The 27,745-nt window shown below is 45.1% G+C and overlaps 2 protein-coding genes across 4 annotated transcripts in view; one reads left to right on the top strand and one right to left on the bottom strand.

Moving 5' to 3' along the window:
- ENO4 (enolase family member 4) overlaps positions 1 to 11,810 on the top strand; it is a 29,653-nt gene extending 17,843 nt beyond the window's left edge. For both annotated transcript variants that reach the window (XM_005879685.2, XM_014550573.1), the window contains 7 exons: positions 112 to 168; positions 1,785 to 1,952; positions 4,280 to 4,405; positions 5,480 to 5,675; positions 7,744 to 7,811; positions 8,536 to 8,653; positions 10,596 to 11,810. In XM_005879685.2, the coding sequence (XP_005879747.1) occupies positions 112 to 168; positions 1,785 to 1,952; positions 4,280 to 4,405; positions 5,480 to 5,675; positions 7,744 to 7,811; positions 8,536 to 8,653; positions 10,596 to 10,744 (882 nt within the window). In that variant the 3' untranslated portion in view covers positions 10,745 to 11,810. The remainder of the gene's footprint in view (positions 1 to 111; positions 169 to 1,784; positions 1,953 to 4,279; positions 4,406 to 5,479; positions 5,676 to 7,743; positions 7,812 to 8,535; positions 8,654 to 10,595) is intronic.
- Positions 11,811 to 13,724: 1,914 nt separating this feature from the next.
- Positions 13,725 to 27,745, bottom strand: part of SHTN1 (shootin 1) — an 89,549-nt gene continuing 75,528 nt past the window's right edge. For both annotated transcript variants that reach the window (XM_014550572.1, XM_005879684.2), the window contains one exon: positions 13,725 to 15,482. In XM_014550572.1, coding sequence (XP_014406058.1) covers positions 15,260 to 15,482 — 223 coding nt within the window. In that variant the 3' untranslated portion in view covers positions 13,725 to 15,259. The remainder of the gene's footprint in view (positions 15,483 to 27,745) is intronic.

The raw sequence follows: 27,745 nt of genomic DNA, 5'->3' as shown, positions 1-27,745 counted from the left end.
GGGGGGGGGGGGGGAGATTGATTCACAGTGTGACTGGCTGGGCTCCTCTGGGACCTGAGCTTTGCTTGCTGCCCACAGATAAGTGATACCTCGCTATCTTCTGTCCCACAGTCCCCTCCTCCAAAAGCAGAGATGAAGAAAGGGCAAAATGGAGGCAAAAGAGGTCAGGTCAGTATCTTGCCTTTTTACCACCCTTGTATGTGACGCAGTTCATCTACGTATTCCCTGCCCCTTGGTCTCTCCTGCAGTCACTTTGCTCCAAGACCAGGGCTAATGCAAGGGGGAGTCTGCACCAAACCAGGAGCACTGAACCAGGCAACCGAGAGCTGGAATATCGCTAGCCCTCGCCTTTCTGCCAGCAGGCGTCTAGCCAACCAACGGCTCCGAGGAGCATTCTGAGTAATAGGGTTACATTTGAAACCCGAGGCAAAGTGTTGGGGAAGTTGAATCTCTCTGCTAACTAAATGAAACGCATATCAGGTGCTTTAGATTTTAATCGTGCTACTACCAAGGAGAGAGAGGCACAGAAAGATAGCCACTCCTTACATCTGGTCCCCGAAGGCACTGAGGCACCATTTCCAATGACACATTGCCAGATCTCAGATTTTGCCAGGAGAGTTAGGCACACGGTTCCTGGGAAAGTTTGCCATGCTGGCTGCAAGAGCCTTGGGAGACACGCCGAACTTGTTCAGTTGGTCCCTTTGGTATTGTGGGTGCTCTGAACACAAGAATTTCCCCAACTCTTCCTTTGTCGAATAGAAGGTTCCTCTCACTAACATTAGAAATGTTGGATGTACTGAAGGGTCCCAGGTTTGATTCCGGTCAAGGGCACGTATCTTGGTTGCAGGCTCAATCCCTGATCCCCGGCCCTGGTTGGGGCACATGCAGGCGGCAGCCAATCGATGTGTCTCTCTCACATCTCTGTCTCTCCCCTCCCTTCCACTCTCTCTAAAAATCCATGGGAAAAATATCCTCCAGTGAAGATTACAACTACAATAAAAATGTTGGATGGTCCTTAGAATTAACTAGGGTTACCGCTAGTAACAAGGGGATATTTTTAGCTAGGTTCACATTAGCTCTTGAGTGTGGTTCACACACACTCACACACACACCCTTAAGCCCTCAGGACTGATATCACTTCAACTTATGTGATGATCGCGTGGTGCACGGTTTATGGCCCAGGCACGTCAAGGCTGGCCTCCCAGGAGAGGCGTGTGGCTGCCTTGCCCTGGGGTCCTTTGACTCCTCAGATCTTCTTCCACTGAAATCTACCCTCAGCTGCACCCTCTGAGCTGAAGTCTTCAGTCCTTTTTAAAATGAAAGCTCTCCTGAAGGAGGGCTGCAGTGCTAAGTGTTGGCAGTTACATTCTCCTAAAGGAAAAGGGAGCACGGGAAAGAGCAGGTTTGGGGGAAGAGGGCAGAGGGAGGGACAGGCAGGACAGACGTTTACAGGGACAGCCTGGAGAGGCACCAACCTGGTGGTGCGGCTCAGGTGAGCCCACAAGCCAGGGCAGAGCCAGTAAAGGGATAACATGAGCACCCAGAAGACAGGAAAGTTGTTCTCCGGGCCCCGCTCGAAAACCTCGGCAAGTAAAGGAAGAAAATTACTCCCAGACACCGCAGGGCAAACCTGTGCCCCGAGGTCACTCAGAGGTGAGTGGGACCGAGACAGAGGATTAATCCAGAATCAGAGGAGCGTTGTTTCTAAAATGCGCCCAACACGGGAGACTCCCAGAACAGTGATGTTCTGTGTTTACACTCATCATTTTCCTTTGACCTTGCAGCAGCCGGTCACTGGCAAGATGTCCCATCTGGGCTGCTTGACCATCAATTACGACACCATAGAGCAGCCCCTGCTCACCATACAAGGAATCTGTGCGAACCTGGGGCTAGAACTGGGGACGAATCTGTATCTGGCCATCAACTGTGCTGCGCATGAGCTGGTGGACTATGTAAGTTTCTTCTGCAGAACATTTGCTTTTTGTTGACGTCACATTATTTTTAAGTTAGAACTGAAAGAAAGAGCTGATCTGTATATTTTTCAAATAGATCTCTCTTTGTTGTTAATTGAAAGGGGTGGGAGGGGGGTCCAAATATAAATGGAGTTAGCTAATGACCAGAGAATACATGATTTTTAAAAAGAAACAGAAAACATCCTAAGTATATATAGACATTCTGTCATAAAAGTGACTAGAATGGGTTGCTTACATTGCAATCATGAGAGCTATTGAAACATAATTTCACGGACTGGGATGTTTTGCTGAGTACAGTCACTTGGTTGGTAAATGCTGAATTTGTCAAGCGTGAAAAGTAGACCCGCTGTAAGTGTGACTTGATAAACCCTTCTAGACACGTGGCTCTCGGAGTTTGTGCTGTGACTCACTTTTTAAATATAAAAATATTTCCAAGTTATTGAAGTTTATGGGTATATTTAGAGAATATACCCAATTAAGCCCATCACAGTGTTATCCACAGTCTGGGCAGAGCGTTAGTGATGAAACTTCACCTAGGGACCACACCACATGAAGTTATTTTAAAAAGTAAGAGAATGGAAAACAGGTTTTATTTAAGAATGCTGTAGCCCTCACTTCCTTGGAGGACTTTATCAGCAATTAACCTTTAAATGTGGGAAGTAGTTACGTTAGGAAAGCTATTACGGGTTGTCTGTTTCATACACATACTTCCCATTTCCAAATTCATAAATGCTGAGTCCAGGTTTTATAAAATGCCCAGCACATTCATATGCATTTATGGTGACTTGGTAGTTAATGTCAAATTCAGGGGATATGACCAAATAGAATTTCGCTTTGATTTAGCATTCTAACTTTCAATTTCAAAGGAGAATCTGAACAGTATATAGAAACCCTAAGTTTCAGCTGATTTCTAAAAGTTCTTTTACTTTTCTAAAGAAACTAAGCACATAAAGGAATGTTTAATGTAATTTCCTGTTCTTCACATAATGATTGGTTCCTAGGCATACCATTAAGAAAAATAATTGCATGTTTTCATCAGCAACGAATACCGAGAACTATGAATATACTGACTCCTAGTGCTAACTTGAATGGGTATTTATTGCTCAGATTGAGTAAAATATATTAGCTTGACATCACATAATTCTTACAATAATGTTAGTTCAAAGTCTAGCATTTCCTTACTGACAAGATAGGAGTTTAAAACGTTCAAGTATAGAAACTAAAAGTTCTTGCCCTTAGCCAGTTTGGCTCAGTGGATAGAGTGTCAGCCTGAGAACTGAAGGGTCCCAGGTTCGATTCCAGTCAAGGGCACGTTCCTTGGTTGCAGGTTCCATCCCTGGCCCTGGTTGGGGCGCGTGAGGGAGGCAACCCATCGATGTGTCTCTCTTAAGTCAATGTTTCTCTCTGTGTGTCTCTCCTCCTCCCTTCCACTCTCTAAAAATCAATAGAAAAATATCCTCAGATGAGGATTAACAACAACAACAACAAATAAACTAAAAGTCCTTGATGCTATTCAGTGTGAAAAAAGTTATGAAGTCCTTTGCATTACGGATTTCTTAAGAACCTGCTTCATTCCAATGGAATCCAGTCCATTAGCAGCAATAGGAAGTCACTAGCAAACCAAACAGCCATTCCGTTCCCTTCCAGCTCCCTCAGTATCCCAGGTGCCATCCCTGAACACAGACTTGGAGGAAAGGTGCTGTTTTACAGAGAACCTACAGATCCCGCAGCCCTGCTAACCTCTGTACCTAATGACTAGGGGGCTCACCAGACTTCAAATGAATGGGGTTGCACTAGAATTACACTTTCAGGACAGAACTGGTACTACTAGAACCTGCATGCTGATTAAGGAGTGCCTTCACATAATCACTTTATCTTTCAAAAGCCTAGCCCTGCTTTCAAATTCTAGAATATTCCCAGCAGAAGAAATCCACTTGTTCAGTGTGAGTTGGAAGATGGTGGGTTCTGGCGAGTGGGCAGGTTTGCGTGGCGCTATGGTTTGTTTTATGAACTTAGGTTGTTGCCCGTCTACCTAAGCACCACATCATAAACCTTAGTTTTTTTGTGCAGAAGGCTTCATCCAAAGTCACTGGGTGATACATCAAAGGGGATGGTGACTTGCTTTCCCCAGGTTAATATGGAACAGATGTTAAAAGTAAAATGGGTACATTTCTTATGTGAATATGACCTGAAAAGAATCTGTTTGCAATCTTTTATGTGAAATGAATGAAAATGTATTTGAACCCCATTTTTAACATTTGAGGAATTCCGTGTTTACCCTCTAATATCTTCCTTACGCTCACCAGAGTAAGGGGAAGTATGAAGTGATGACGGGAACATACAAAAACACCACTGAGATGGTTGACCTGTATGTGGATCTGATCAGCAAGTTCCCTTCAATTATCGCCTTAATTGATCCTTTCAGGAAAGAGGTAAGAGGATTCGCCTTGAGTTTTATAATAAAACCTCATTCTTGTGGATCTGTCACTTGAAATGTGTTGTAATTTGGGCTGGGAATGAGTTGCTTTCTTCCGGCATCTATGGGAAAAGGCACTTACTAAGCAAATGAATCGCAGAAACACAATGACCTAGCAGTGTGCCTGTCCACGGAATGAAGCAAGCTATCCCCAGGCACTTCAGGGGTAGCCGTACATTTACAAGCAACTTAACTGAGGGCCACTGAGCCCGCTGTGCTAGCTGGAGCCTCAGTAGATTAATCATAGATCATTTTCAAGTGCTCATGGAAACAGGACTTCCACTAGGCCAACTGTTTTTAACCTAAATCCAGTTACTGCATATGCAGGAGAGTAACAAAGCCATATATTTTTTTTAAAAAGGTTTGACTTATTTTAATCTATTCAAGCTAATGCCTCTAACAAGGGTTGTTTACGTGCCACAGAAGACCATCTCTCTCCCTTAAAGAGCAAAACTGAAATTCTCGATTTATGAATGTGAGAACCATTAGATGAACTGAACAGACACCCTCTCTGAGATAACGCAAGGTTTCACATCTGGGGGCAGGAAGTGTCGGGTCTGGTTGGGAGCCCCAGGCTCTCTCAGTCCTGTCTTCCCTTTCACAGCCTTAGCTCCACCCAGGCGCTTGCGGGAGACACAGACTGAGCTCGGGCTTTCATCTTGTCTGTTTACCAGAAATAACAGTAGAATCTTCTAACCAGCCAATCTTTAGCAACATTATGGATAATACAGTGGGCGAGGAAAGCCTGGGTTTGAAGAGCTTCAGAATCAACGTGGAGAATAGCAACTAATGTGTATAAACATTTTATTCACTAGATCTTTACGCTCAAATGTAATCATTTTAAGTTTCTGCTCCGAGGAGCTCGTTAATCTGTGTGGCTGTGGTGTAGGCACCCTTCAGCTGCAGGTGCAAAAGAAAACCACTGTGTGTTAGCTCAGAAAGGCGTACAACTGTATGTGCTATATGATTCCTGTTGTTCTGTGGTTGTGTTCAATACCTTATAACGATCAATTCTTAAATATTCACCCAGGACTCTGAACAGTGGGACAGCCTCTATAATGCTCTTGGTTCCAGGTGTTACATAATTGCGGGAAATGCCTCCAAAAGCATTTCCACACTTCTAGAGGAAGGCAACATCAGCACCCCCAAATCCAGTGGGCGGATCATAAAGCACACCAATCAAACGACGATGTCTGACTTGGTGGAAATAAGCAACCTCATCGACAGTGAGTAAAAAAGTCGAGGTCGCAAAGACTCAGCACGAACTCGGTTATACAAGAAGCCGAAAACAGGCTGTACGGTGGCTAATAAGAAGCGTGGGCTAAACCTGGGAGGGAAAAAACAAACCCCACCGCCTATGAGAGATCTGGTGCTGGGAAATAAAAGCGGCGTCTTCACTCCCCGGCGCCCCGTCAGCCCCAGCCCCGGAGGGCATCTACTTTAGAGGGGCCACCACGAAGGTGTGGCCAGGCCACTGCCCTGTCAGCTGCACATGACAGGACAGGGATCCCACTAGCCCACACTGGCTTTTTTTATTTTTTTATTCCTCAAGTTTCACTTTCTTACCACCTTGAGGTCTTTCAACATGCTGCTCCCTCAGCCTAGAATGCTTTGCCCTGTCCTGTTACTTGGCTCCCTACTCCTGACCCTTCAGGTCTTCTTGCCTTAAGTGAAGCCTCTTCTTGGCATATACAGGGTGGGGCAGAAGGTTTACAGTTGTGAGTACATGAAGCAGAGTTTATTCCTGTATTATTATTTATTACTATGTTATTGGCCGTACAAGTAACTGTAAACTTACTTTTTTTAAAATATATTTTATTGTTTTACAGAGCCTCAGCCTAGAATGCTTTGCCCTGTCCTGTTACTTGGCTCCCTACTCCTGACCCTTCAGGTCTTCTTGCCTTAAGTGAAGCCTCTTCTTGGCATATACAGGGTGGGGCAGAAGGTTTACAGTTGTGAGTACATGAAGCAGAGTTTTTTCGTGTATTATTATTTATTACTATGTTATTGTCCGTACAAATAACTGTAAACTTACTTTTGTCCCACCCTGTCTGCCTTCCCTGACTCCCTCCACCCCTTGCAGCAAACCTTTCTCATAGCAGCTTATATTTATTTCCCCTTTGTAGTACTGGCCACAATTACTCGTACAATTATTTAATGCCGGGTATCTCCCACTTGACTGTAGACTTCCATGAGTTCATGGGAGTCTTGTTCACTTACGCACAGTCGCTGAAACATAAATATCAGGAAGTAGGCAGAAGGCTAGTCTCAGACCTGGAGCAGGACTCAAAGTGGGACTAGCATCCAGGGGCCTGGGCGGGTGCCGGAGAAAGGAATGAGATGCCTGTAGACCCCAGGCCGGAGGCTGCCCTGGTCCAGGGCCCAAACTCGACAGTCAGACCATCACTCACTTCAGATTGCCGCTGTAGCTCCCGCCTCTGAACACGCAAACACTGTCCCTGTAGGAAGAACTTTGGCTCACACTCCTTGTAGACTTTGGTAAATTCCAAGGGGTTTTGAGATCCTGAAATGATTAAATACTATCCACGCTGCTCTTCTGATAAGTGAACATTCAGAATGACAGGCTCCTTTGAATAAAATTCTACACAGTGAGTTGTAAAATACATTAGGCCAGTGGTTCTCAACCTTCTGGCCCTTTAAATACAGTTCTTCATGTTGTGACCCAACCATAAAATTATTTTCGTTGCTACTTCATAACTGTAATGTTGCTACTGTTATGAATCGTAATGTAAATATCTGAAACGCTGTCCCTGTGAAAGGGTCGTTCGACCGCCAAAGGGGTCGCGACCCACAGGTTGAGAACCGCTGCATTAGGTACATCAACTCCCCATGCGATGCCTGGCGTTTAAAGTGTTCTGACTCAAAGATGCACTTTTCCTCATTGAACAAGCACGAAATTGAATCGTGGCGTACAGCTGTGGTCTTAGAAATGCTATCGATCTAATTTGAGCATTTCCCCCCTTTAGGGGTAATAATGGTGACTCTTACTTACAATCTGTCATACCTTACATTTGACGAAAGGTAGCATTCATTTAGTATTTAGCATCCAAGCTACTGGAAAGGGGTGAACAGATAAAACCAGGTGTTGTGGGGGAAAGGCGGGGTGGTTGGGGGAAGCAAATATTTGGGTTAGAATTCTTAGGTGGTCAAACAATTGAATTGTCACGGGAAACTTTTAAATCTCTGGGCACTTTTACATGTTGCTCTCAGCGGCTCATGCATTTGCACTGTTTCTGTACCGCGGGAAGCTGAAAAGAACTCCTCTGCCTGCAGGTAAGAAGCACATGGCTGTCTTTGGAAGCGCGGAAGGGGAGTCTGCAGATGACAGCCTCGTGGACCTGGTAAGTGCTGCAGGCTGGTCAGCTGCATAATTGCCAAACACCGCTTTTATCGGGAACTGGTGTTTCAGAGAAATACAGGCTTTGGCGGAGAAAGTCCTGGAACCTTTTACAAAATAGACTTGCCTCCTCCCTTTTGCGAAGAGCTACACTTTGACCTTTTAAAAAGAAGAGAAATGGAAGTCCTGGGGAAAGGGATGAGCACACTTCAATGACTGGGGTGTGCACCTGCCGCCTCACCTCCTAGAATGAAGTGAGGAAGGCCAGCACGCTCTTAGGCAAAGTCAGCGTGCCTACACGACCAGGGAGGTGTGTGATGCAGTGACACACTCTGTCTGACACCCTCAGCTTTAAGCAGGCCCCCTTACCTATGTAAGACAAAAAATGAAGTGATAAGAGAAACACGCAAACAGCACACAGGGACAGTGTCCTTTTAGAAAAAGGTGACTTCTCCATTTCAAAAAAGTTGTTTTTTGCCCTAGCTGGTTTGGCTCAGTAGATAGAGCGTCAGCCGGTGGACTCAAGGGTCCCGGGTTTGATTCCTGTCAAGGGCACATGCCTAGGTTGGGGGCTCAAGAGTGTGCAGGAGGCAGCCGATCAATGGTTCTCTCTCATCATTGATGTTTCTATCTCTCTCCCTCTCCCTTCCTCTCTGAAATAAAAAAAAATAATTAAATAAATACATAATAATAAATAAATAAAATAAGTTGTCTTTTCCCTGCTTAAGGCCGTCGGACTGGGTGTCCAGTTTATCAAGTTGGGAGGTCTTTCTCGCGGCGAACGGGTGACCAAGTACAACCGCATTTTCACTATAGAGGAAGAACTTGTCCAGAACGGAACACTGGGTATGTGCTGCTTTCTTGCTTTGTTTTCACTTGGCCGTGAACAAGAGAACAAAGACGGGAAGAGGGGGAATAGAAGTCCCCCAGCAGGAGGGCAGGGGACTCCAAAGACTAGAAATAAGAGCTGACAAACCAGGATGGCATTTACTACAATGTGCATTGTTTCCTTAATGGATTATCTGTTTACCTGAATGTTTAACACTCTCGCCGGCTGTTCGTCTTGATAAATAGGCTGCGTGATGCTTTTCAATAGAATTGATTGATTGGAATCTCCAAGCCTACCTTTTGTTGTGGTACAAATCAAAGCTGAGGTTTCTCTGCACAACCCAGGAGAATTAAAGGCAGGTTTTTCCTGATGGCTTTTGGAAACCACTCATTTTACTGAAGACAAGTAGGCAGCATGTTCATGTTCATGTTGTGCTTTGGGAAGGCTGTCGTCTCAAGAGAAAGGAACCAATCACTCATGACATGAAACCTTGGTAAATTTGCGTGGGTCCAATCACCTTGTATACTGGTTTAACTGGAGAGAAACACCCCAAATATGCAGTTTTACTTTTTATATTATGGATGGTGATGGCCAAAAGTACATTTGTAGCACACAGAGACATTAAAACAGCGGTTCTCAACCTGTGGGTCATGACCCTTTTGGCGGTCGAACGACCCTTTCACAGGGGTCGCCTAAGACCATCCTGCATATCAGATATTTACATTATGATTCATAACAGTAACAACATTACGGTTATGAAGTAGCAACGGAAATAATTTTATGGTTGGGGTCACAACATGAGGAACTGTATTTAAAGTGCCAGAAGGTTGAGAACCACTGCATTAAAAGAAACCAATAGTTATTGTGGAATTCTAAAGCTACTCTGTATTTTAAGATAGAATAAATGAATTGGTATACTGAAAACAGTATATGTTATTTACATAGTGCTTACAATTAAAACACGACCCTTTCTTGGATGCTGTAAATGAAGTCTATTAAAGGAGGTAGGCGCATTGTAGAATGTATTGGGGCGCACACCCATGGAAGCAAGGAAGCAGTCCTACTTTATGACTCAATACATACATCACAGAGGAAAAAATAGAGAAACCAACAGAACTTGTGATTATACATTTGTCATGTTTACCATGTGTCACGATCCTGAAACACACCCTAAGATTCACAGAAAAGGAAGATATAATCGGGAGGCCATTCCTGAGTCACGTAAAGGCAGTCAAAAATGACTTGGTGGTGTTTGGTGTGTGACACGGGCTTGTTGTTTCAAACAGGTAACAGTATATTCTTCCTACACACACCTGATTACTTTTTATGTCATACTGACTCATGGAAGCCTTAGGTTCTTACACGACTTATCACATCTCCTGCCAGACCTACCACGAGGGAAACAGTCGCTTCAGGGCATCCAAAAGGACCCTAGTGACCGGGGACCAGCCCTCCCTGGTGGCAGCGCAGGCCCCTGGATGCACAGATGAATGAGCATGCTCGGACACCGGCGGCGCTCCATAAACATTAGCAAACCGAGCACCGGGAAAACAGCTAAGGAGACACTGTCCCTGCCCTCGGGGACCAGACCGGAACAGTCTCAGTCTGCACTCGTTTACCGCGGGGTTGTCAGTAGCAATGGTTTGTGCTCATGTACAGGACGGGCCTTCCCTCCAATTTACCTTCTTCCTCGGAGCCTTTCCTGCTAAGCCACTGCCCACGTCCGCTGCATGTGGAATGTCCCAGAAGGCTGTGTAAGGGTGCAGTGCGCACCGAGAAGAACGAGTGTCCCACAGTTAATGTGTAACCAAAACAGGCCCATTGGAACGGTTCTGGAACCCTCTCTGACGGTGGTGGGACACCTCCGGGCACTTCTGAGCATGATCTTTAAATCAAACAGCAGCAGCATCGGCACCGCTGGATCGGACAGTAAACACTGTTGTCGTTGCTTTCTAATAGGTTTCAAAGGAGAACTCACCTTTGTCCAGCTGAACGAGGAAGATGACAAGGCCTCCGAGGAGCCGGATGCCGCGGCCGCCGAGGCCGGTGAGCTGCCCGGGCGCCCGGAGCCCATCTTCCCCACAGAAGTCGTAGAGGAAGCGGCCTGAGCTCAAGCGCTTCCGGACCGGGCTGTCCACACCCAGGTCCAGCCACATCCCTGTTTTCAGGCCGCAGCTCTGAAGTCTGTCTTCTTCATCTTGGTTTTGCTCTAAAACTTCACTGACTTTGTGCTTCTTCTCCTCCTTTACCATTTGGTGAAATACACATATAGCCTTTCTGCCTGTGTGCGGTCCGTGTCTCACAGCCATCACACTTCCAGGGCGGTAGGAGGTCTGTTTATGTACCTGCGCCCCTGTCCATCGGGGAGGGAAGGGGATGACCTCGTAAAAGTACCCGGGACTTGTGTTGCCAGCTCCGCACTCAGTTCAAACACCTCACACTTTACAAATGAAAACATCTCTGAGAAGCAAATCTTTTCCACCAGGAGCTCTCTTGCCGGGAACATGTGTGCATCTGCGTTTACATTACACACCCGTGCTTGGAAGCGCACACACGGTTTTGTAGCCAACCTCACGCAGAAGTAGGAGAGTTTCACCGTCCTGTGTAACAGCCGAGCAGTGGCCTTTGCCCCGATTCCCTCCTCTTTCTAAATGTTAGTTTTTCTTGTATTATGTATATCCTTGGGAGTCTCCTTCAATCCTTCTCGGAACAGGAATGAGGGTAAGTGAATAAACACGTGCATGGGTGGATAACTATCCTTAAGGGAATGAAATGCTCACTTATTGACATGACAGCACTGACAGGTGACTGAGACGGTGCAGGTGTAGGGTGACTGCCCTGCCCGCTGTGAGCCAGCAGAGAAGGAACAGAAATGAACTCACTCTATCACGTACCTACGGATACCACCTGCTTTGTATGGTTTGATTCTCTGTTAAAAGTTATCATTTGCTTTACCCCAAAATTATATAAATTGCTACGTACTGATGTGTGGGAGAGTTGGCTAAACTTAGATTTCTGGCATATTCTATATGTTTTCACTAAACACACACGGAGGACCTCTCCTCTTGAAGAGGACTAACAGGGAAAAGTCATGGTCTGATGCCCAGGCCTTTCCCTCTAAGACAGTGGTTCTCAACCTTCTGGCCCTTTAAATACAGTTCCTCATGTTGTGACCCAACCATAAATTATTTTCGTTGCTACTTCATAACTGTAATGTTGCTACTGCTATGAATCATAATGTAAATATCTGATATGCAGGATGGTCTTAGGCGACCCCTGTGAAAGGGTCGTTCGACTGCCAAAGGGGTCGCGACCCACAGGTTGAGAACCGCTGCTAAGCAATGACTCAAGGTCGGTTCCAGGGCCGAGTCTTCCAGAGCCCGGGCAGGAGGACTTCTCACTCCATTCCGGGCGGGAGAAGAGCGTCCAGGCTGTGGTTGCTACCGCCTCTCCTGCTGCTTACAGCAAATGAGGGGTCTGAGAAACTGGAGGGAAAGTCCATCTTAAAGGCAGGAGGAACAGACTGGGTGTTCACATAGCCTTTGCACATGTACACGGGTATGCACACACGCATGCATGAAACATGGGAGATCATATAAGAGCATGCCCTGGAACTATGATACAAGTTATAATTGGATGACTGAAACCAGAGAAAAAATGTACAACTAAGTAAATAGTTAAATAAAGTGAACCAATGAGGTGATTGATGACCTCAACCCGATCAGCATTTAATTTCAATATAGATCACCTGTAAGATACCAACTGTAAAGGAGGTGAAACAAACTAGTCATATCCCATTTTGAGAAACGACAGAGGGACTGGGAAAGGTCAGTGCGCGGAAGAAACTTCCATCCAGCCCTTAAGTGGGAACTGCTTGGTGACCCTCCCAAGGTCAGTGGTGATGATGATGGACGGCCATCCACCCTCCCCCACTTAGTTCCACAGAAGCTCAAGCTGTCCCATGATTGAAGTGATTACACACGTATAGTGTGCGTTTAGGAATATCATCCAAACTTTGTTTTGTAAGATTCTGTGATATGGACTACCATTGACCTGACAGACAACCTTAAAATTGTCTGGAAAGATTTACAGTGATTTTTACCTGTACTCCTCCATTTCCAACATCTTGCTGTTACGACGGATAACTGCACTGCCCCTTCCAATTGTACAACAGCCTATGTAGGGTATCTATACTTTTTATATGCAAAGAGCTACAAGCGTACCTTGAAGACACAAGCACCAGTCTTCCCAGGTCTCCCACCCCCGCCTAACTGCTCGCTGACAACGACACCACAGCAGGGGCAAACTTTCCTAAAAACTGACGTGAAAAGGGAAAAACTGTAGGCAGAGAAAGGTGAATAAAATCCTACATCAAATATCTTCATATCAAATTAATTTTAAATGACTGTGATCACGGTGAAAGAAAGTAAGCAGCTTAGAAAAGGCAAGAACACTCCTGCCCTAGCTGGTCTGCACACCGAAGGGTCCCGGGTTCGATTCCAGTCAAGAGCACATACCTCAGTTGTAGGCTCCTCCCTAGCCTGGGCCCTGGTTGGGATGCGTGCAGGAGGCAACCAATCTATGTGTTCCCTCTCTCTTCCACTCTCTCTGAAAATCAATGGAAATATATCCTCGGGTGAGGATAAAAAAGAAAAAAAAAGAAAAGAAAAGGCAAGAACAAAATCAATGGAAATATATCCTTGGGTGAGGATAAAAAAAAAGAAAAGGCAAGAATAGTCAAAATACCAGTTACTGCCTGCTGCCTGGCCTAAGGCATCCCACCACATAATCACTTCTGACCCTGGAAAAGAGGCTGCTTCTATAACTGCACCATTCTGTCACGTGTGTGATGAACCAGGGAACGGAGCACACATCCTCCTAGTGCTAAATGTGGATGACACACCCCTGTGGGCTGATGACAGACACAGGAGGGAGGACAGCACAAAGCAACAGGGAATACAGTCCTCAGAATACACCACTTTGTGAGTTATTAAAAATAACGGACGTTATCAGCGCTCCTGTAATTGCCTTTTAAAGAATGTCCGATTTGGGGAACTGAACCAAACATGCCAATAACCACAAATGACGTTTAGTGGGAATCTGTGGGTGCTTTTTAATAAGTGGGGTGAGGAGGGCTCATCACAGCAGAACAGAACTTGTTTAGGTGAATGAATGCAGTTAGCAGTGAGTATATCACACAGCAGCAGCATCCCGTTAGAGAGCGTTACAGTGGAAAACATCACACTTTCATTTCCCAGGAGTAAACTGCTAAGTAACTGTAAAGTCGTCCCTGGAAGAACATGGCAACAGTCAAGCATAACGAACCTACAGGAAGATCATTGTGTCCAAATCGAGGAAGGACGCGTACCTGCCTGCCTACCTCTTCAAGCCTATGCTTAGCACACGTGCAAAAATCAAGTACAATACAACTACTGCAATTATTACTATCATTTTCTCTTGCCCTTAGGTGAGCAACACCTGACAGCTACATGCTGAGCTCGGCTAACAAAACGAAACCTTTCACTTCCTTTAATAGCAAAATTACCATTACTGAATCACTGTCGTAAAAAAATGCATTCAAGTACATGACCACTTATTTTAAATAAACACCAATTTTGAAACAATCAACTTTGAAAAGCTGCATACGTGTGTGTGTTTTTTAATCCCTGATTACATTTCTATTTATTCACTGTGGTAGACCGAAACATTGTATTTTTAGAGACTAACTACCACTTAATTCCTTACAAAAACAACAACAACAAAAAACAACCAACCTGTGTAATGTAGAACAGCAGTAAAGGAAATTGTCTGCTTGTCGCTGCTCTTCACTGTATGTAAGAACTGTGATGAAATATGGTACCTGTGCCCCATGAGTACATGAGAAAACACAGTGAACTCATAGCACAGAGCAGAGGGTTTACCAAGATAAGACTCTGTTACATTCAAGGACTGGACTGCACCTTGATTCTGCATTTGGGCCACCAGCGCATTCCCACCGAAGACCTTGGGAGGTTTTGGACTCAATCTTCAGCATGTATTTTCATCCCATAGGTAACAGTGTGCATAATTAACACTGATTATGGGGCCACTGGTTTGACGCCAGCTCCTGAATTTTAAGTTTATCTCGGTATATCCTAGCAAGTAACTTGCATGCCACAGTGCCTAACAATTCCCATGCTACTGCGGTTTCTCCATCAAAGAGGACTGGATCCGAAAAAGAAGCTCATTTGAGGGCTTTTTAAATCACCTCAAATTGTTCGGTTCTGTTTATCCAATTATCCACAGTCCTACAAACTTTCAGCATTACTTTTGAATAGTGGTATGTACATTAATAAAAAGGATAGAAACATCTGAATTTTCTGTAGCCTTCTAAAAGAAGTCACATTTCATACAATAATTAGGGAAAAAAAAACACCTTATCCCTATGAATATAAAAAACTACATAGACTGTGCATTTTGCTAAACAGCTTACTTACTAGTATATTGATAGGCGAACTACTTACAAAAGTGACATCAGAGAAGAACCTGTTTTCTGAATCCAGGGACAAGAACAGAATGTCTCTAGAACTAAACATGTGCTCGTCGAAACGGACTTCTCCTCGTGTCACCTTCTGGCTCAAGGATCAGCAGCTGGAGCTGTCTGTGTCTCGCATTTTTTCAGCACTGTCTTCTTTATATTCTGGTTTAATTTCGCCGTCATCATCCTTGCGTGGAGTTGGATCTTGTTCGGCACCCTGGTCTTTGGTTTGGGGTTCATGTGTGGAAACAGGATCTAAAACTACAACTGGTTTGGCTTGGTTTTCACTGCCAATGTATTGTCTCCTCCATCCCGGGTCACTGGGAGGCCTAGGGGATGAAGAGTTAAACAACAAAATAATTAAAAGCAGAGGGAAAAATATTTGTCTTTCCTACTCCTGGATTCAGACGAACAAAAAACACCCCAAGACGTTCCAAGTCTAAGCAACATGCGCACAAAGTGGTCTTTGAGGTGCCAGCCATTTACAAAAATGAAGCTATTAGGTTACACATTTAGGAGCACAAAGCCAGGAGAAAGAAGGCGGGAAAAAGTCAGAGCAATTAACGACGGAGGTGTTAAAAAGCCAAGCACCTACCTGCTTAATTACATGCTCTCCTCAGGAAGTGCAAAGCTCAGGGGCGTGTGCAGACCCCCCACTGCCTGAGCCAGACTCCCGCCCCGCCTTCAAAGAGCCAGTTAACCCCCTGCCTGTGTCCCTGGCACATCTGGCTGCAGATTAGCTCTGGGGGGACTGTGTGGAGGAGGGAAGTATATCTCCCCATCACTGAGGGACAGCTGAGACACCGGGAGAGCTCTGCTCAGAATTGGGGGCGAGGGGAGGAACTAGGGCAGCGGGGAGAACCCAGGGAATATGCTAACATGCTGTTACCATAACCTTTTCTAAAAAGGAGAATCATGTTTCTTGAGAAATCTCTTCTTGTATGTCACATGCAGCTTCTCTTCCAGAGGCTTTCCTCGTCTCTTCTGACACAAGCAACTCGGCTTCTCAAGCTGATGGGTGACAATTCCCAGTGGAAAGGGGTGTCCCGAAACGCTTTTGGCTCTTGCCACGTGCCAGGAAATTAGGGAGTCGGCAACCCCCTCCTCTGAGAAGTCATGGTCAGAAGCCACTGCCTGAAGGTTGAGGGGTGTGTAGTCAGCAGGGCAGGGGCTATTCGGACTCATCTGGTCTTCTTGGCAAACGCCAGGATGCTAACCATGAGCCAGCACACGCCTGCCCACCTCTGGAGAGCAGGACCTGGCCTACCTCTTGGCCAGGCTCTGCCCACTCTTCTACCAGCCCCTTACCTGGCATCGATTTCTACTATTCCTGACTCCTGGAGCAGGTCAGATCTGCCGGTTAGATACTTTATTCCTACTCAATACTGCCTCCTGTTGGCTTTACCGCAGTTATAATGAAATACTGTGCAATTTGTTGTTTAACGTCTGTCTCTTCAAATACCATGTAAGCATCCGAGAAACAGGAACTCTTCTGCTTTGTTCACAGGTGTACCCCAGCTAGCACCTGGCGCAGACCCATCTGTGGGGTAAGCGAGTGAGCCAATGCCCATTAGCTGTGTGGGAAAGGCTCATGATGAAGGGGCAGACACGACGGCTTCGGTGTGAGTAGGTCTGCAGGTCTCTCTCACACCACAAAACAACAGAACCAACGATCAGTTATTGAGAGAAAAGAGTCTGCGGGGTCCAGCCACAGGTCCAAGAATCCTCAACCCAATGACCACGGTTTTATCACTGTCTGACCAGTGCTATGAGATTTATCCAGATCTTGAAAACCACTCCATCTGGCTATCCCGTTATACTGCGTGACATGCTCATGAGTTAAGTAATTCTTGCGGAACTCTGTCCTCCTCGGAGGTGGCAAAAGCCAAAAGAGGGGCAGGAGAGAGAAAAGCTAGGCTATCCTGAGGACATATACTGCGTGACATGCTCATGAGTTAAGTAATTCTTGTGGAACTCTGTCTTCCTCGGAGGTGGCAAAAGCCAAGAGAGGAGCAGGAGAGAAAAGCTAGGCTATCCTGAGGACCAGTTCCTTTATTTTTGCCTCCATTTGGCAATGCCCTTGCCATGAGAAACACCAGGACACTGCTCATCGACCTCGGCCAAGGACCCACTTTCCAAGATGTCTGTTACGATACTTTGGGAATCAGAATGGGACATAGTTTCCGCAGTGGTACCCGGTTTGATGTTCTCTGGGTCAGGCTGACACCTGCGAGACTGTACCTATTGGGATATGGCCAGAGAAACACAGCCACTATGATGATATGAGGGGTTTCTTGCAGGGGCTAGACCTCCGGCAGTGGTCTACTTCAGTCTGCTGCCTCTGCCTCAGATGCTGGGCAGGAAGTCAGCAGTTCTGGCCACTGAAAAGAAAGATGGGTGAAAAGCGCAAGAGACCGAAGACAGCACTGCCTGTGGCTCTCACAATCTCTAGTCCTGATGATGCAGACCACCTGCCGGATAAGCCGGGGCCCTTCCTCGGGGAAATGCACATGCACCCGGCCCAGCTGCTGCCACATGCCAGCGAGGTGACAACATGCATGAACTGGAACAGCGCGGACCTTCAGAGCCTTAAAAGAAAGACTCCTGTGTCACTTTGGCCTTCACAATCTCATGCAAGTCTCTCTTGTGGCCTCCCTGACCCAGAAGCCAAAGGGCAGGGGCATTCTAGGAAATGAAGTCCCAGCCGATCTAGGTTGCGACAAAGCCACAAAGCCTGCAGCTCAGGTCACCAGGCTGGCGCCACCGTCCTGGGTTTGAGCTCATTGCAGGCAAGCCAGCCAACCGGCTCTAGGCATGCACAGGAGTGTCCATCTCATTCCAGGGGAGCAAATTCCATCAGCCCCTACTGACCTTCACCACTTGTGCAGCACGAGTCGGGGGGTCTCATGCCCAGGTGTGCCTGCAGGTGAAGGGGCGGTGAGCACGTCCTAAACGAGCCTTCTTCATCGGTTGGAGGCCCAACACTTCCAGGAAGTGCCCTCAGGGCTTAACAACAGCAACAAACGGATATCGATGGAACCGAAAACTCGGAAACCTGTATTGTCAGGCTGACGCGTCCTGAAATTGTCACAGTCCACAGAATTGGTCCTCTTCCTTGAAGGAGGCTTCTCAACTGCAGATGCATCTATTATTCCACCACCTGAGGCTGCAGTTTGAGGACTCCTTTGTTGATTAGCACTGGACTAGGCATAGTGGGCGATTTTGCTGAATCTATGCACGGAGAGTCAGAGGAACACGTTTCTGCAGGTGAAGGGGCACTGCCTGGAATCCCAACGGGTTAAGACTAGCACGGACTATGGGGATCATCTAGTCCAGGGGTGGGCAAACTTTTTGACTCGAGGGCCACAATGGGTTCTTAAACTGAACCGGAGGGCCGGAACAAAAGCATGGATGGAGTGTTTGTGTGAACTAATATAAATTCAAAGTAAACATCATTACATAAAAGGGTACGGTCTTTTTTTTTTTTAGTTTTATTCTTTTAAAACGGCCCGGATCTGCCCCGCGGGCCGTAGTTTGCCCACGGCTGACTAGTCCCATCTGCCCTTGACAGATGAGGAAAGTGACGTTTGCAGAGGGGAAGAGCCTGCTCTAAAATCATGAAGCTGAGCAGCGGCAGAGCCAGAATGAGAATCAGGGGCTCCGTTTCCAGGTTCCTGCTTTTCCCCAGAACCACGCTGTTTACCCAAGGCGCCTTCTCCTAGGGCAGTGGTCAGCAAACTCATTAGTCAACAGAGCCAAATATCAACAGTACAACGATTGAAATTTCTTTTGAGAGCCAAATTTTTTAAACTTAAACTATATAGGTAGGTCCATTGTTATTAACTTAATTAGGGTACTCCTAAGGCTTAGGAAGAGCCACACTCAAGGGGCCAAAGAGCCACATGTGGCTTGTGAGCCGCAGTTTGCCAACCACGGTCCTAGGGAAAGAATGGCACCGCAGGCTAACTCTGGTATGCTTAAGGATTTCTTTCATAATCCCTTTGCAGTGGCATCTTTCAGATATGGAAATGTAACGTCCATCCCTTCAAGCTTTTTACACAGGTGGGTTTTGTATGTGTGGGTGTGACTTGTAGCTCCTCCTGGTTTGCCATGGGGTCCATTCCTGGTTCCCCTGGGGAGCTGCCCAGGGCTCCTTCGGCAATAAGGGCCCTTCCTCCTCTGCGCACTCCAGCTCCATTCCCATCTCCCGGGAAGAGCGAGAGAGCCCTGTCGGTGATGGTTCCCAGAACCCAGGCTCTTGCTCTAGGCAACTGTCCTGGCAGCTTTCAAACACCCCCGGAGCTGCCCCAGAACCCAGGCTCTTGCTCTAGGCAACTGTCCTGGTGGCTTTCAAACGGGTAAACGGGTAAAGCTGTTCCCCCAGGTGAAAGCCCCAGGCCCTCCAATGCAACCATCCAACAGGAACTGCAAGATACTATTGTTATTCTGTTCAACTTTTCTCCTTTCATTCTCCGGCTCAGGGCAATGACCACAAATGAGGCATTAAAACTCAGTCCTCACAAAAAGTATGGGAGACCTCCTGTAACCCGCAAGATCGCCAAGTCAACTTGAATGGTACAGGTGAGACAAAGCAAGACTAAAAGCATGGGATGCTGGAGCTGACCGGGATCCCTGGTCCCTTTTCACTCGTCAAATGAAGACACCAAGGAAGGCAGTGAAGTGATTGTCCACGGGCACAAACCACTTGTTCATAGCAGACAACAGGACTGAAGTTGTGGAATCTTGACTTCTTGCCGGGTATTTTTTTCCTCCTCACCACAACGTGCCAGTAAGTCATTTATGACCCACTCAAATAGATATTTTTACGGGTCATTTTAGATCATTTGCCTAAGGGCTATTTCAAGACAAAAAGCGAAAGCAAAACAAAAGCTAGGAGACAATATACCAATCTATGCCACCCTACAAAGCCGGATGCCAGGCACAACCGCAAATACTGCTCAGTGTGGGCACAGCCTTGCCAGCCAATGTCACCTGTGAGGACTTCTTGTTCACTGGGCAGGCAGATGCACATCTAGAGCTGAGGTCCGACCGTCAAGCGTGGCAGCGTTCTCTCGTCCAACACTTACTTTTCATCATTAAAAACTGCAGCTGTTTTTCCTTCAGAGAAGCTGGCCCGAATGGACAAACTAATTTATTCTTTGAGCTAAAATGGGGTTTCAAAAAGTACACCAAGCTCAAAGAAATGGGCTCTGCGTGATAGTTGAAAGTATTAGAATTGGTAGTAATACAGACAGTGTCATTCTATGTTTAAAAGTGTATTTGGGGAAACTGTGGACAAGTGTATTAAAATCTCCAGAAAAGCAGGTGTCTGGCAGGAACGAGAGTAATGCCACAGCCCTTCGCGGCTGTTGTAGCTGTGGGAGGGGTTTGGGGTGGGGGAAAAGTAAGACTTCTTATTTTTACACAAGGGGGACTATGAAACTGACGTCCTCGCTGGAGTTTCCCCAGGAAACTACTTTATAAAGACAGATTTAAATCTTGCCGTTTTCCGTCCTTGAAGGTGGTAAATATGATTGCGGCTTTATCCATTTTTCTTGTAAATGAAACAGAGTTCAGACCGTCCGGCTGGCTGTGCGTCATTTGTTGGATGGCTGCCACCGACTAATGCAGACGTCCCACTGGGAGACCAGGGAAGAACGAGACTTTGATTCACCAGATTGTGTTAAATAGTCCAGCTGTTGCGATTTGAAAGATAGTTACCTCCGAAGTGAAATAGAAATGAACTTGGCATTTATGCCGCAGACCATTTTTAGACTGTTTGGCAATCAGCTTTTCAGGGGGAGCATTTTATAAAATAACTCTCGCCGCTTTAAAAGTTTCATTCACTGTAATGTTCAAAATGTCCCACCTTTATATTATCAGTAAAATTAAGCCTGAGTGATATGTAGAATTTGCATGAAATAAGCATTTCCCCCTTCATTTCATGAGCTTTGATTGCACTCAATTGAGCTCAGAACCGTGTCGATTAGGGCTCTTTGGGGCATTAGTTAATTGGAATTGCAGCCGAAATGTTAGCTAGAATTTGTTGAACATAATTGGAACGTGGAAAGTTGATTCTGAAAGGAATTTCATTGAATGCAAACAATGCTGTGCTTTTGAAAAATTAGAATGCTGCGTTTTTCCTCGCTTATGAGAGTCGAGTCCTTCGTGAAGTTCAGCTTTGGCAGGACCCTTCGCGATTGTTCTGGTCCTTCTGGTACAAGTGCGGTTTAGAGACAGCTCTTCCCTTTTATCAGCAAGTGCCCCCCCGCCCCCCGTCCACGCCCCCTGCGGCCGAGAAAACGTGGCTGCTTTCTGAAACGGCTCCCGACTTGTGCTTGGGCACCAGGCTTCATAGGGTGGGGTTCGGATATTGCCTCCTAGCTTTGATTTTGCTCTTCGGTGCAGGTCTCTAGCAGGGTGGCCTCGCAGGCCCGGGGCATGCCGCGAAGCCTCGCCCCAGTTCTTCACTCCGCTAGTGGAAGTCGGACTGTGGACACTTACACGTCCCCAAATACACTGGCCCACGGAGGCTCGGGACACTGGATCGTTCTCGCCAACAAAACCAACACTGATAATGCAGGAACTAAGATTAACTTTAGGTCGAACATTCTGAAATGTCTCACACTTTTGGGGGGTTACCTTCAAAGCTTTTTGTAATCTTGCACCATTTGAAGGGACCCTGAAAGATCCCGACTATTAAAAGGGAATGTTATTTAAGCAATATTTTAAGAGACTTAATAGTCTTCCATAAAATTACCACATATAAAACTGGCCCCTCAAGAGAGGGGCCGTGCACTAAGCACTGGCCATTTAAATTCTAGATTTTCAGAACAATGTTTTTAAATTTGTAAAGATTCCCCTTTAAACTTACTGTATCGTATACTGTAAATTCTCTTTTAAGAGGGGAAGTCACAGAGAATTCTGTGTGCTTCTTTTCATATAGTTGCATGACCAAGCAGATTTCAGATGAAATGTGTCTAGCAGGTTTCAGAAGTTAGGTCAATCTGTCCTTACATATGAAACTGCATTTACGTTTTAATCGGCTACTTCTATTTGAAGAAATTAAATACCCAACTATACGCAAATAAAAGGAAACACAAACACTACAGAGACTACTGAAAGATGTTTTTTAAAAAAAAACTTACAAAGCACCAAAAGCAATCTGGTTCTCTAGGCAGAAGTGATGTATTTTATGCTAAGTCCCTTAACATCACAGGTATTTGCAGCAACTGGAGGCAAATGTTAGACGGCAATTAATTCTTTGAGAGAACCGAGAATTACTCAGCAGCACTGTAACAGTCACTGTGAGATTTACTCAGCAGAACTTTAACATGAGGGTAACAGAGTCTCCACAATTAACCTGGAAGAAGCTGCCGTCTGTACAGCAACTCAGAACACGTGTGAGACAAAACTGCCCAGCGGATCTTCAGGCCAATCCACAGGGTAACTCCGGGGGAAGGGGAGGAGGGGGCGCGGGCAGGAAAAAAAAAGAGTAAGTGAGGAGATCTCGACTTCCAGAACATCCAGTTGTCTGCTAATTTTGTTGTTAAAACTTAATGGCCCGTGGGCAGGCGCACAGGGAGCGGCTTTGTGGCTGAGCTTCGCCGCGCAGAGCCGTTTCCTGCAGCGTCTGGACACAATTCGGCGGTACTAAGATTACAGTTGAGAGCAGACAAAATCCTTTAATTGTGTAAGAGCATCAGATTAAGCAGTAACTTCCATGCTGTCCATTCTGCCAGCTAGCAGTCTCTTCTCAGAAAACAAATGTCTACTAAGCACAGGAAGTGGCCCTCCGTTCTCCCCCCACACCATGCGCAGCACACGCACCCACAGGCGCACACCCACCTTCACCCACATGCACAAAAGGGGAGAAGAGAAGAAGGAGGGCGGAGATGAGGAACAGGTGGAGGTGGGAATAAGGAAAGAAAACATGACCTTTCTACCACAGGGGCCAAAAGAACCCTTCTAGTTTCCATTTGCTGAACCAAACTTCCCTTAAGGAACAGTTACATGGCCAACCAAATTAATTCCTAGCTGAGGTCACTATTTGAGAGAAGACTTTAAGCCAAGTTTCCCTAAAAGTAAGTTAGGAGTCTCAATTGCTCTTTGGTGACATATTTCAAAGGCAGGGCTTCTCAATTTCGTTTTTCTACATTAGCTTCACCCTGGAGATAATGAAACAAAACTGAAGAGCCCAGTTAGAGGTTAAACAACGATCAAACCAATCTTACTTTTAATTCAAAACCCTTTGAAAGGCAATTCTGTTTTTTCCTTCACAGACATGTTTGACTATCACACTAACCAAGAGACATCTAAAATTTATCTCTTATCAACGACCCTTGGTGTTCAGTTAATGGCTCAAACAAGATGAACTCTTACAAAAACAAATCTGTGTGCGGCCAAAAGTCACATGTATTTAGAGGCACCAGAGCTAGAAATTAAATGCAAATTAAAATAAAAATGGTTTCATTGGAAATAAAAAATTTTTTTAATTGAACTCCTGTAATTGCTACATGGGTTTTTGTTTCTTAAATTTTGTTTCTTAAATAAAAGCATCTTCCAGGGCACAATGTGACCTGCTTTGACCTCCCAAACCCAAAAGGTAAGGTAGCTGCCTATCTGGTGGTTAAAAAGGAAATTTAAAAGAACTTGATAAAGCTTAGAGTTTGGGGGAGATCTGGGATTGAAGAGCAGCATGATGAACTAGAGAAGTGTTAACTAGAAGAGTCTCTGGCAATTGTGGCTTAAAAGCATCTTCGAGAATGACCAAGGGATGAGGACACAGTTATGGAATCACTGAAATCATACCAAGTACAATGCAACCTGAGTTCACTTTCAAACGGATTCTCGCCTTTGGAGCAACGTTTTATGGAGGTACTGTAACTAGATGAAATGAAAAACCATCTTTGAGGTTGACTGCTTATTTAGTTGTAACTATCAGGAGGATATTCACCAGCCTGAAAGTCATCAGTAGAAAAAGAGAACATGGATGAATGAAGCTCAGTATGGACGAGTTGGGCCACATCTAGATGTCGAGATGAAAAAGCAAGGTGGCAAGAATACAAGATACTCTTGGACTTCTGCCTGATTGTGATGCAAAGCTCTGTTAAGATCTGCTCTCCTCTTTCTCCACCCTGAAGGCCCTCTTGCCCTACTTCTGTTATAACAGAGATGTCCCAAAACATGATGACCCATGGACACTAAGCTCAAACTAGATCAAAGGTGGAGCTACCTTGCCCTAGCTGGTTTGGTTCAGTGGATAGAGCGTCGGCCTATGGATTTAAGGGTCCTGGGTTCAATTCCAGTCAAGGGCATTTGCCTGGGCTGCGGGCTCAATCCCCAGGAGGGGACGTGCAGGAGGCAGCCGATCGGTGATTCTTTCTCATCAATTACAGGAGTTCAAAACATCATTGATGTTTCTATCTCTCTTTCCCTCTCCCTTCCTCTCTGAAATCAATATATATAAAGATGGAGCTATCTCAAAGAGGTACAGCAGAAAGTGGATGCAACAATAAAACACCTTGCTTAGGCTGGTGACAGAAATGTTCATTTTAATCCTTGTAATTAAGTACTAACTGTATGTCTTGCCTTCTCACAAGTCCCTAGGAAATAGATCCATATACTGCACATATCTCTAGCTCTACAATTTACCAGGCAGGAGTTACTCAATTATTTGGAATACACAACATATGTTGATTTTAAGAATTTATTAAAATAAAAAATTTTCCAGGAATAGCTGATGTTATTTAATTTTCTGGTTAAGTGAGGATCTTATGCAGAAAATATCTCTGGTTCTACTCTTACTTTACAACCTTTCTTAGATTAGAAAACTTTCTTGTCTAATCAAGTGAGCCTATCTGCATCTTCTACAACTGACTGTCCCTGATAACTTTATCTTGTGTAAGTGCAAAGATGCAGAAGGTATGCAAGACTGAGCTGGAGGAAAATGACTCCTAGGCACTTAAAATATGTTTAAAAGACCAGATAGGCTAACCAAACAACAAACGAAAATCTCTAATATTTGGCTTACGAATATGTGTAAGTGTTGAATAATGGGGGACTGCTGGTTAATTGAGTACTTTAATTGATACTCTACTGTTTTGTTGACACTAAAATGTGTACTCATTCGTTCATTTATTCAACAAGTATTTCCTGAGAGCCTACCACAGGGCAGGAATTTTTCCAGGTGTTTGAGATACACCTGAGAACAAAACAGACAAAAAAAAATCCTACCCTCATGGAGCTTACGTTCTCCAGGTGTTTGAGATACACCTGAGAACAAAACAGACACACACAAAAAATCCTACTCTCATGGAGCTTACATTTGAGCAGGGGAAGGGAGAAAATAAGCATTAAATATAATGAATAAAGCACATAGTGGATTAGAAGATAACTGTTGTGGGGAAAATGGAGCAGGTTGAGGAGCAATCAAAGTGTAGAGGAAGATGAGTTATAATTTTAAGTAGGGTGGTCAGGGTAGGCCTCATTTAAAAGGTGACATTGAGCAAAGAAATGATGGAGATGAGATAGTAGGTCACGTCGCTGCTGGGGAAAGGGTGCTCTGGGCAGAGGGGACAGCAAAAGGAAAGGGCAAGGGTGGATGGATACCTGGCCAGAGAGGCTAAAGTGGGGGGAGGAGGGAAGGGAGCAAGTGGAAGGGACTGGTGTGTGTGTGATAATGTGAGTGCGCCAGGCTACTGTCATCAATCTCCTCCCTTGACCTTGATTCCCTGTCAAGAGCCGACAGTGCCACTCACCTGAAACACTGTGGCGGCCTCTCCACAGACCAACATAAAGATGCAATTACTGGAGTGCAAAGATGGCCTTGAAAAGCAAGGGAAACACCTCACTTTGGGCTGCTGATCCGACTTCAAAGTGCTTTGACAATTCAGGTCTATGATAGGAGGTAAGACAGCGCGGTCTGCCTCTACCTTATGGTTTGCATAACAGTAAGTCACAGGAAGCCAGAAAGAGTCCTGAAAATAACCCTTCTCCTTCCTGGGAGTGAGACTAGTTTCCAGGAATCCTGACAAATCACACAAATTTTCCCTTGTAAAGCTTAAATGTAACTACATTAAGTTCAAGTTCTTGTCCTCATTACAGGGCTAGGTTTCAACATGAATGAAGTGTGCCCGTCTGGGAAGTGAATGATTACCACGTACACACACACAAAATACTCGGATTCCTTTAGAGAGTCTAATTGTACTGAAACCGGTTTTTTTCAGAAAGGCGCTCTTCTGTCCTAAGTGACTTTCTTGTATGAAAATACATGGCATTCGTTATTTCAGCTAAAGAACGTCAAGAACTGAATAATCAAGCGTTCGGGTGCGAGGTTTAAAAGTTAATACAGCAGCACAGAGCGTTTGTATTAACGCTTTAAGTAGATAAATTAAATTGAAATGTGTCTCTTGAGCAGTCATTGAACAAGCAAGATGAGAAATAAATTGAGCTCACATAGGCCTTTATGGCATCTAACAACTGTGTCTGTCAACACGCGGATCCTTTTCACTGTCAATTCGACACGTTTTGCAGACCTTGGGCCTGCAATTATTTCATTTCCTTTCTTGGGAATGTAATTTCCACTTACTTTTGGAGAATAAAAGGCAGACAAAAGGAAGAAGGAGTCGCAGTATTTTCTGATTAAGATTATCTGTGTAAAATCGTAAAGGGGGAAAAAAATCTATACACACACACACTGAAGCATTTCTCAGAAACGAACTTGTCTCAGCCAAATTGCTTTTGTGTCCGGATACTGGTTCAAATGTAGCGAAAGTGCTGATGTCAAATTAGGTGTTAAACGAATTTAACAGGAAAGATGAAGAATGCATATAGATCATCTTTCTGTTAGAACCGTTCAAATGCAGTCAAAAGAAAGGCAACGCATGACTGCAGGAGAAAATGTGCTCTGAAACACAATGAAATTAGATAAAACTGTAAATCAGCAAAGAAGGCCATTCATTCCAAAAGAGAGTGGGGGAAAAGGTTAATAGTACCAATGAGAAAGGCAAGAATGGAAGAAAATACCAATTGGCAAAAAGAGACCTAAATTGAATTTCAACTTCATTTGTCCAGGCTTCACCTTTTAAACTAAGACAGGTAGAGGCACAAAAAGGGCTCTTTCTCTCCTGACAGAGCAGGAAATCAGAGGTTTAATTAACTGTGATTATAATTACAATCGGCTGATCTGATTCGTCTCACCTCTTCCTTTTCTTCAAGTGACAAACCCCTTGACATCCTGGCAAGAGAAGGAAAGCAAAACTAGACTAATTTCAAAAAGAGCCTGCCACTGTTATAAAACAAACCGATGCTCCACCAGATCTGGCGGAAACATAGTCCGTGGCAGGATTAACTCGGTGACCGGAGTGTCACTGTCAAGCCAGTCTATAGAGATAACTGTTTACAGGGTATGTTTTCATTCTCGGGGTAGAAAGATATTAAGGCACATCTTTATGTGAGCACCAGAAAGTGAGGCTGTGAAAAGGTACCCTTCAAAGGACGTTGGAAGATGGGAGTTCTTCTGAAAGATCTAGCATCTTCTTCAGCTCCTCATGAACCATTAAGAGGGATGATGTAGGCATTTAATCTTGAA

The sequence above is a fragment of the Myotis brandtii genome, unplaced genomic scaffold (assembly GCF_000412655.1).
Source record: "Myotis brandtii unplaced genomic scaffold, ASM41265v1 scaffold604, whole genome shotgun sequence".
NCBI lineage: Eukaryota > Metazoa > Chordata > Mammalia > Chiroptera > Vespertilionidae > Myotis > Myotis brandtii.
The sequence above is the reverse complement of the archived record's forward strand: the minus strand, read 5'-3'. Positions and strand labels throughout refer to the sequence as shown.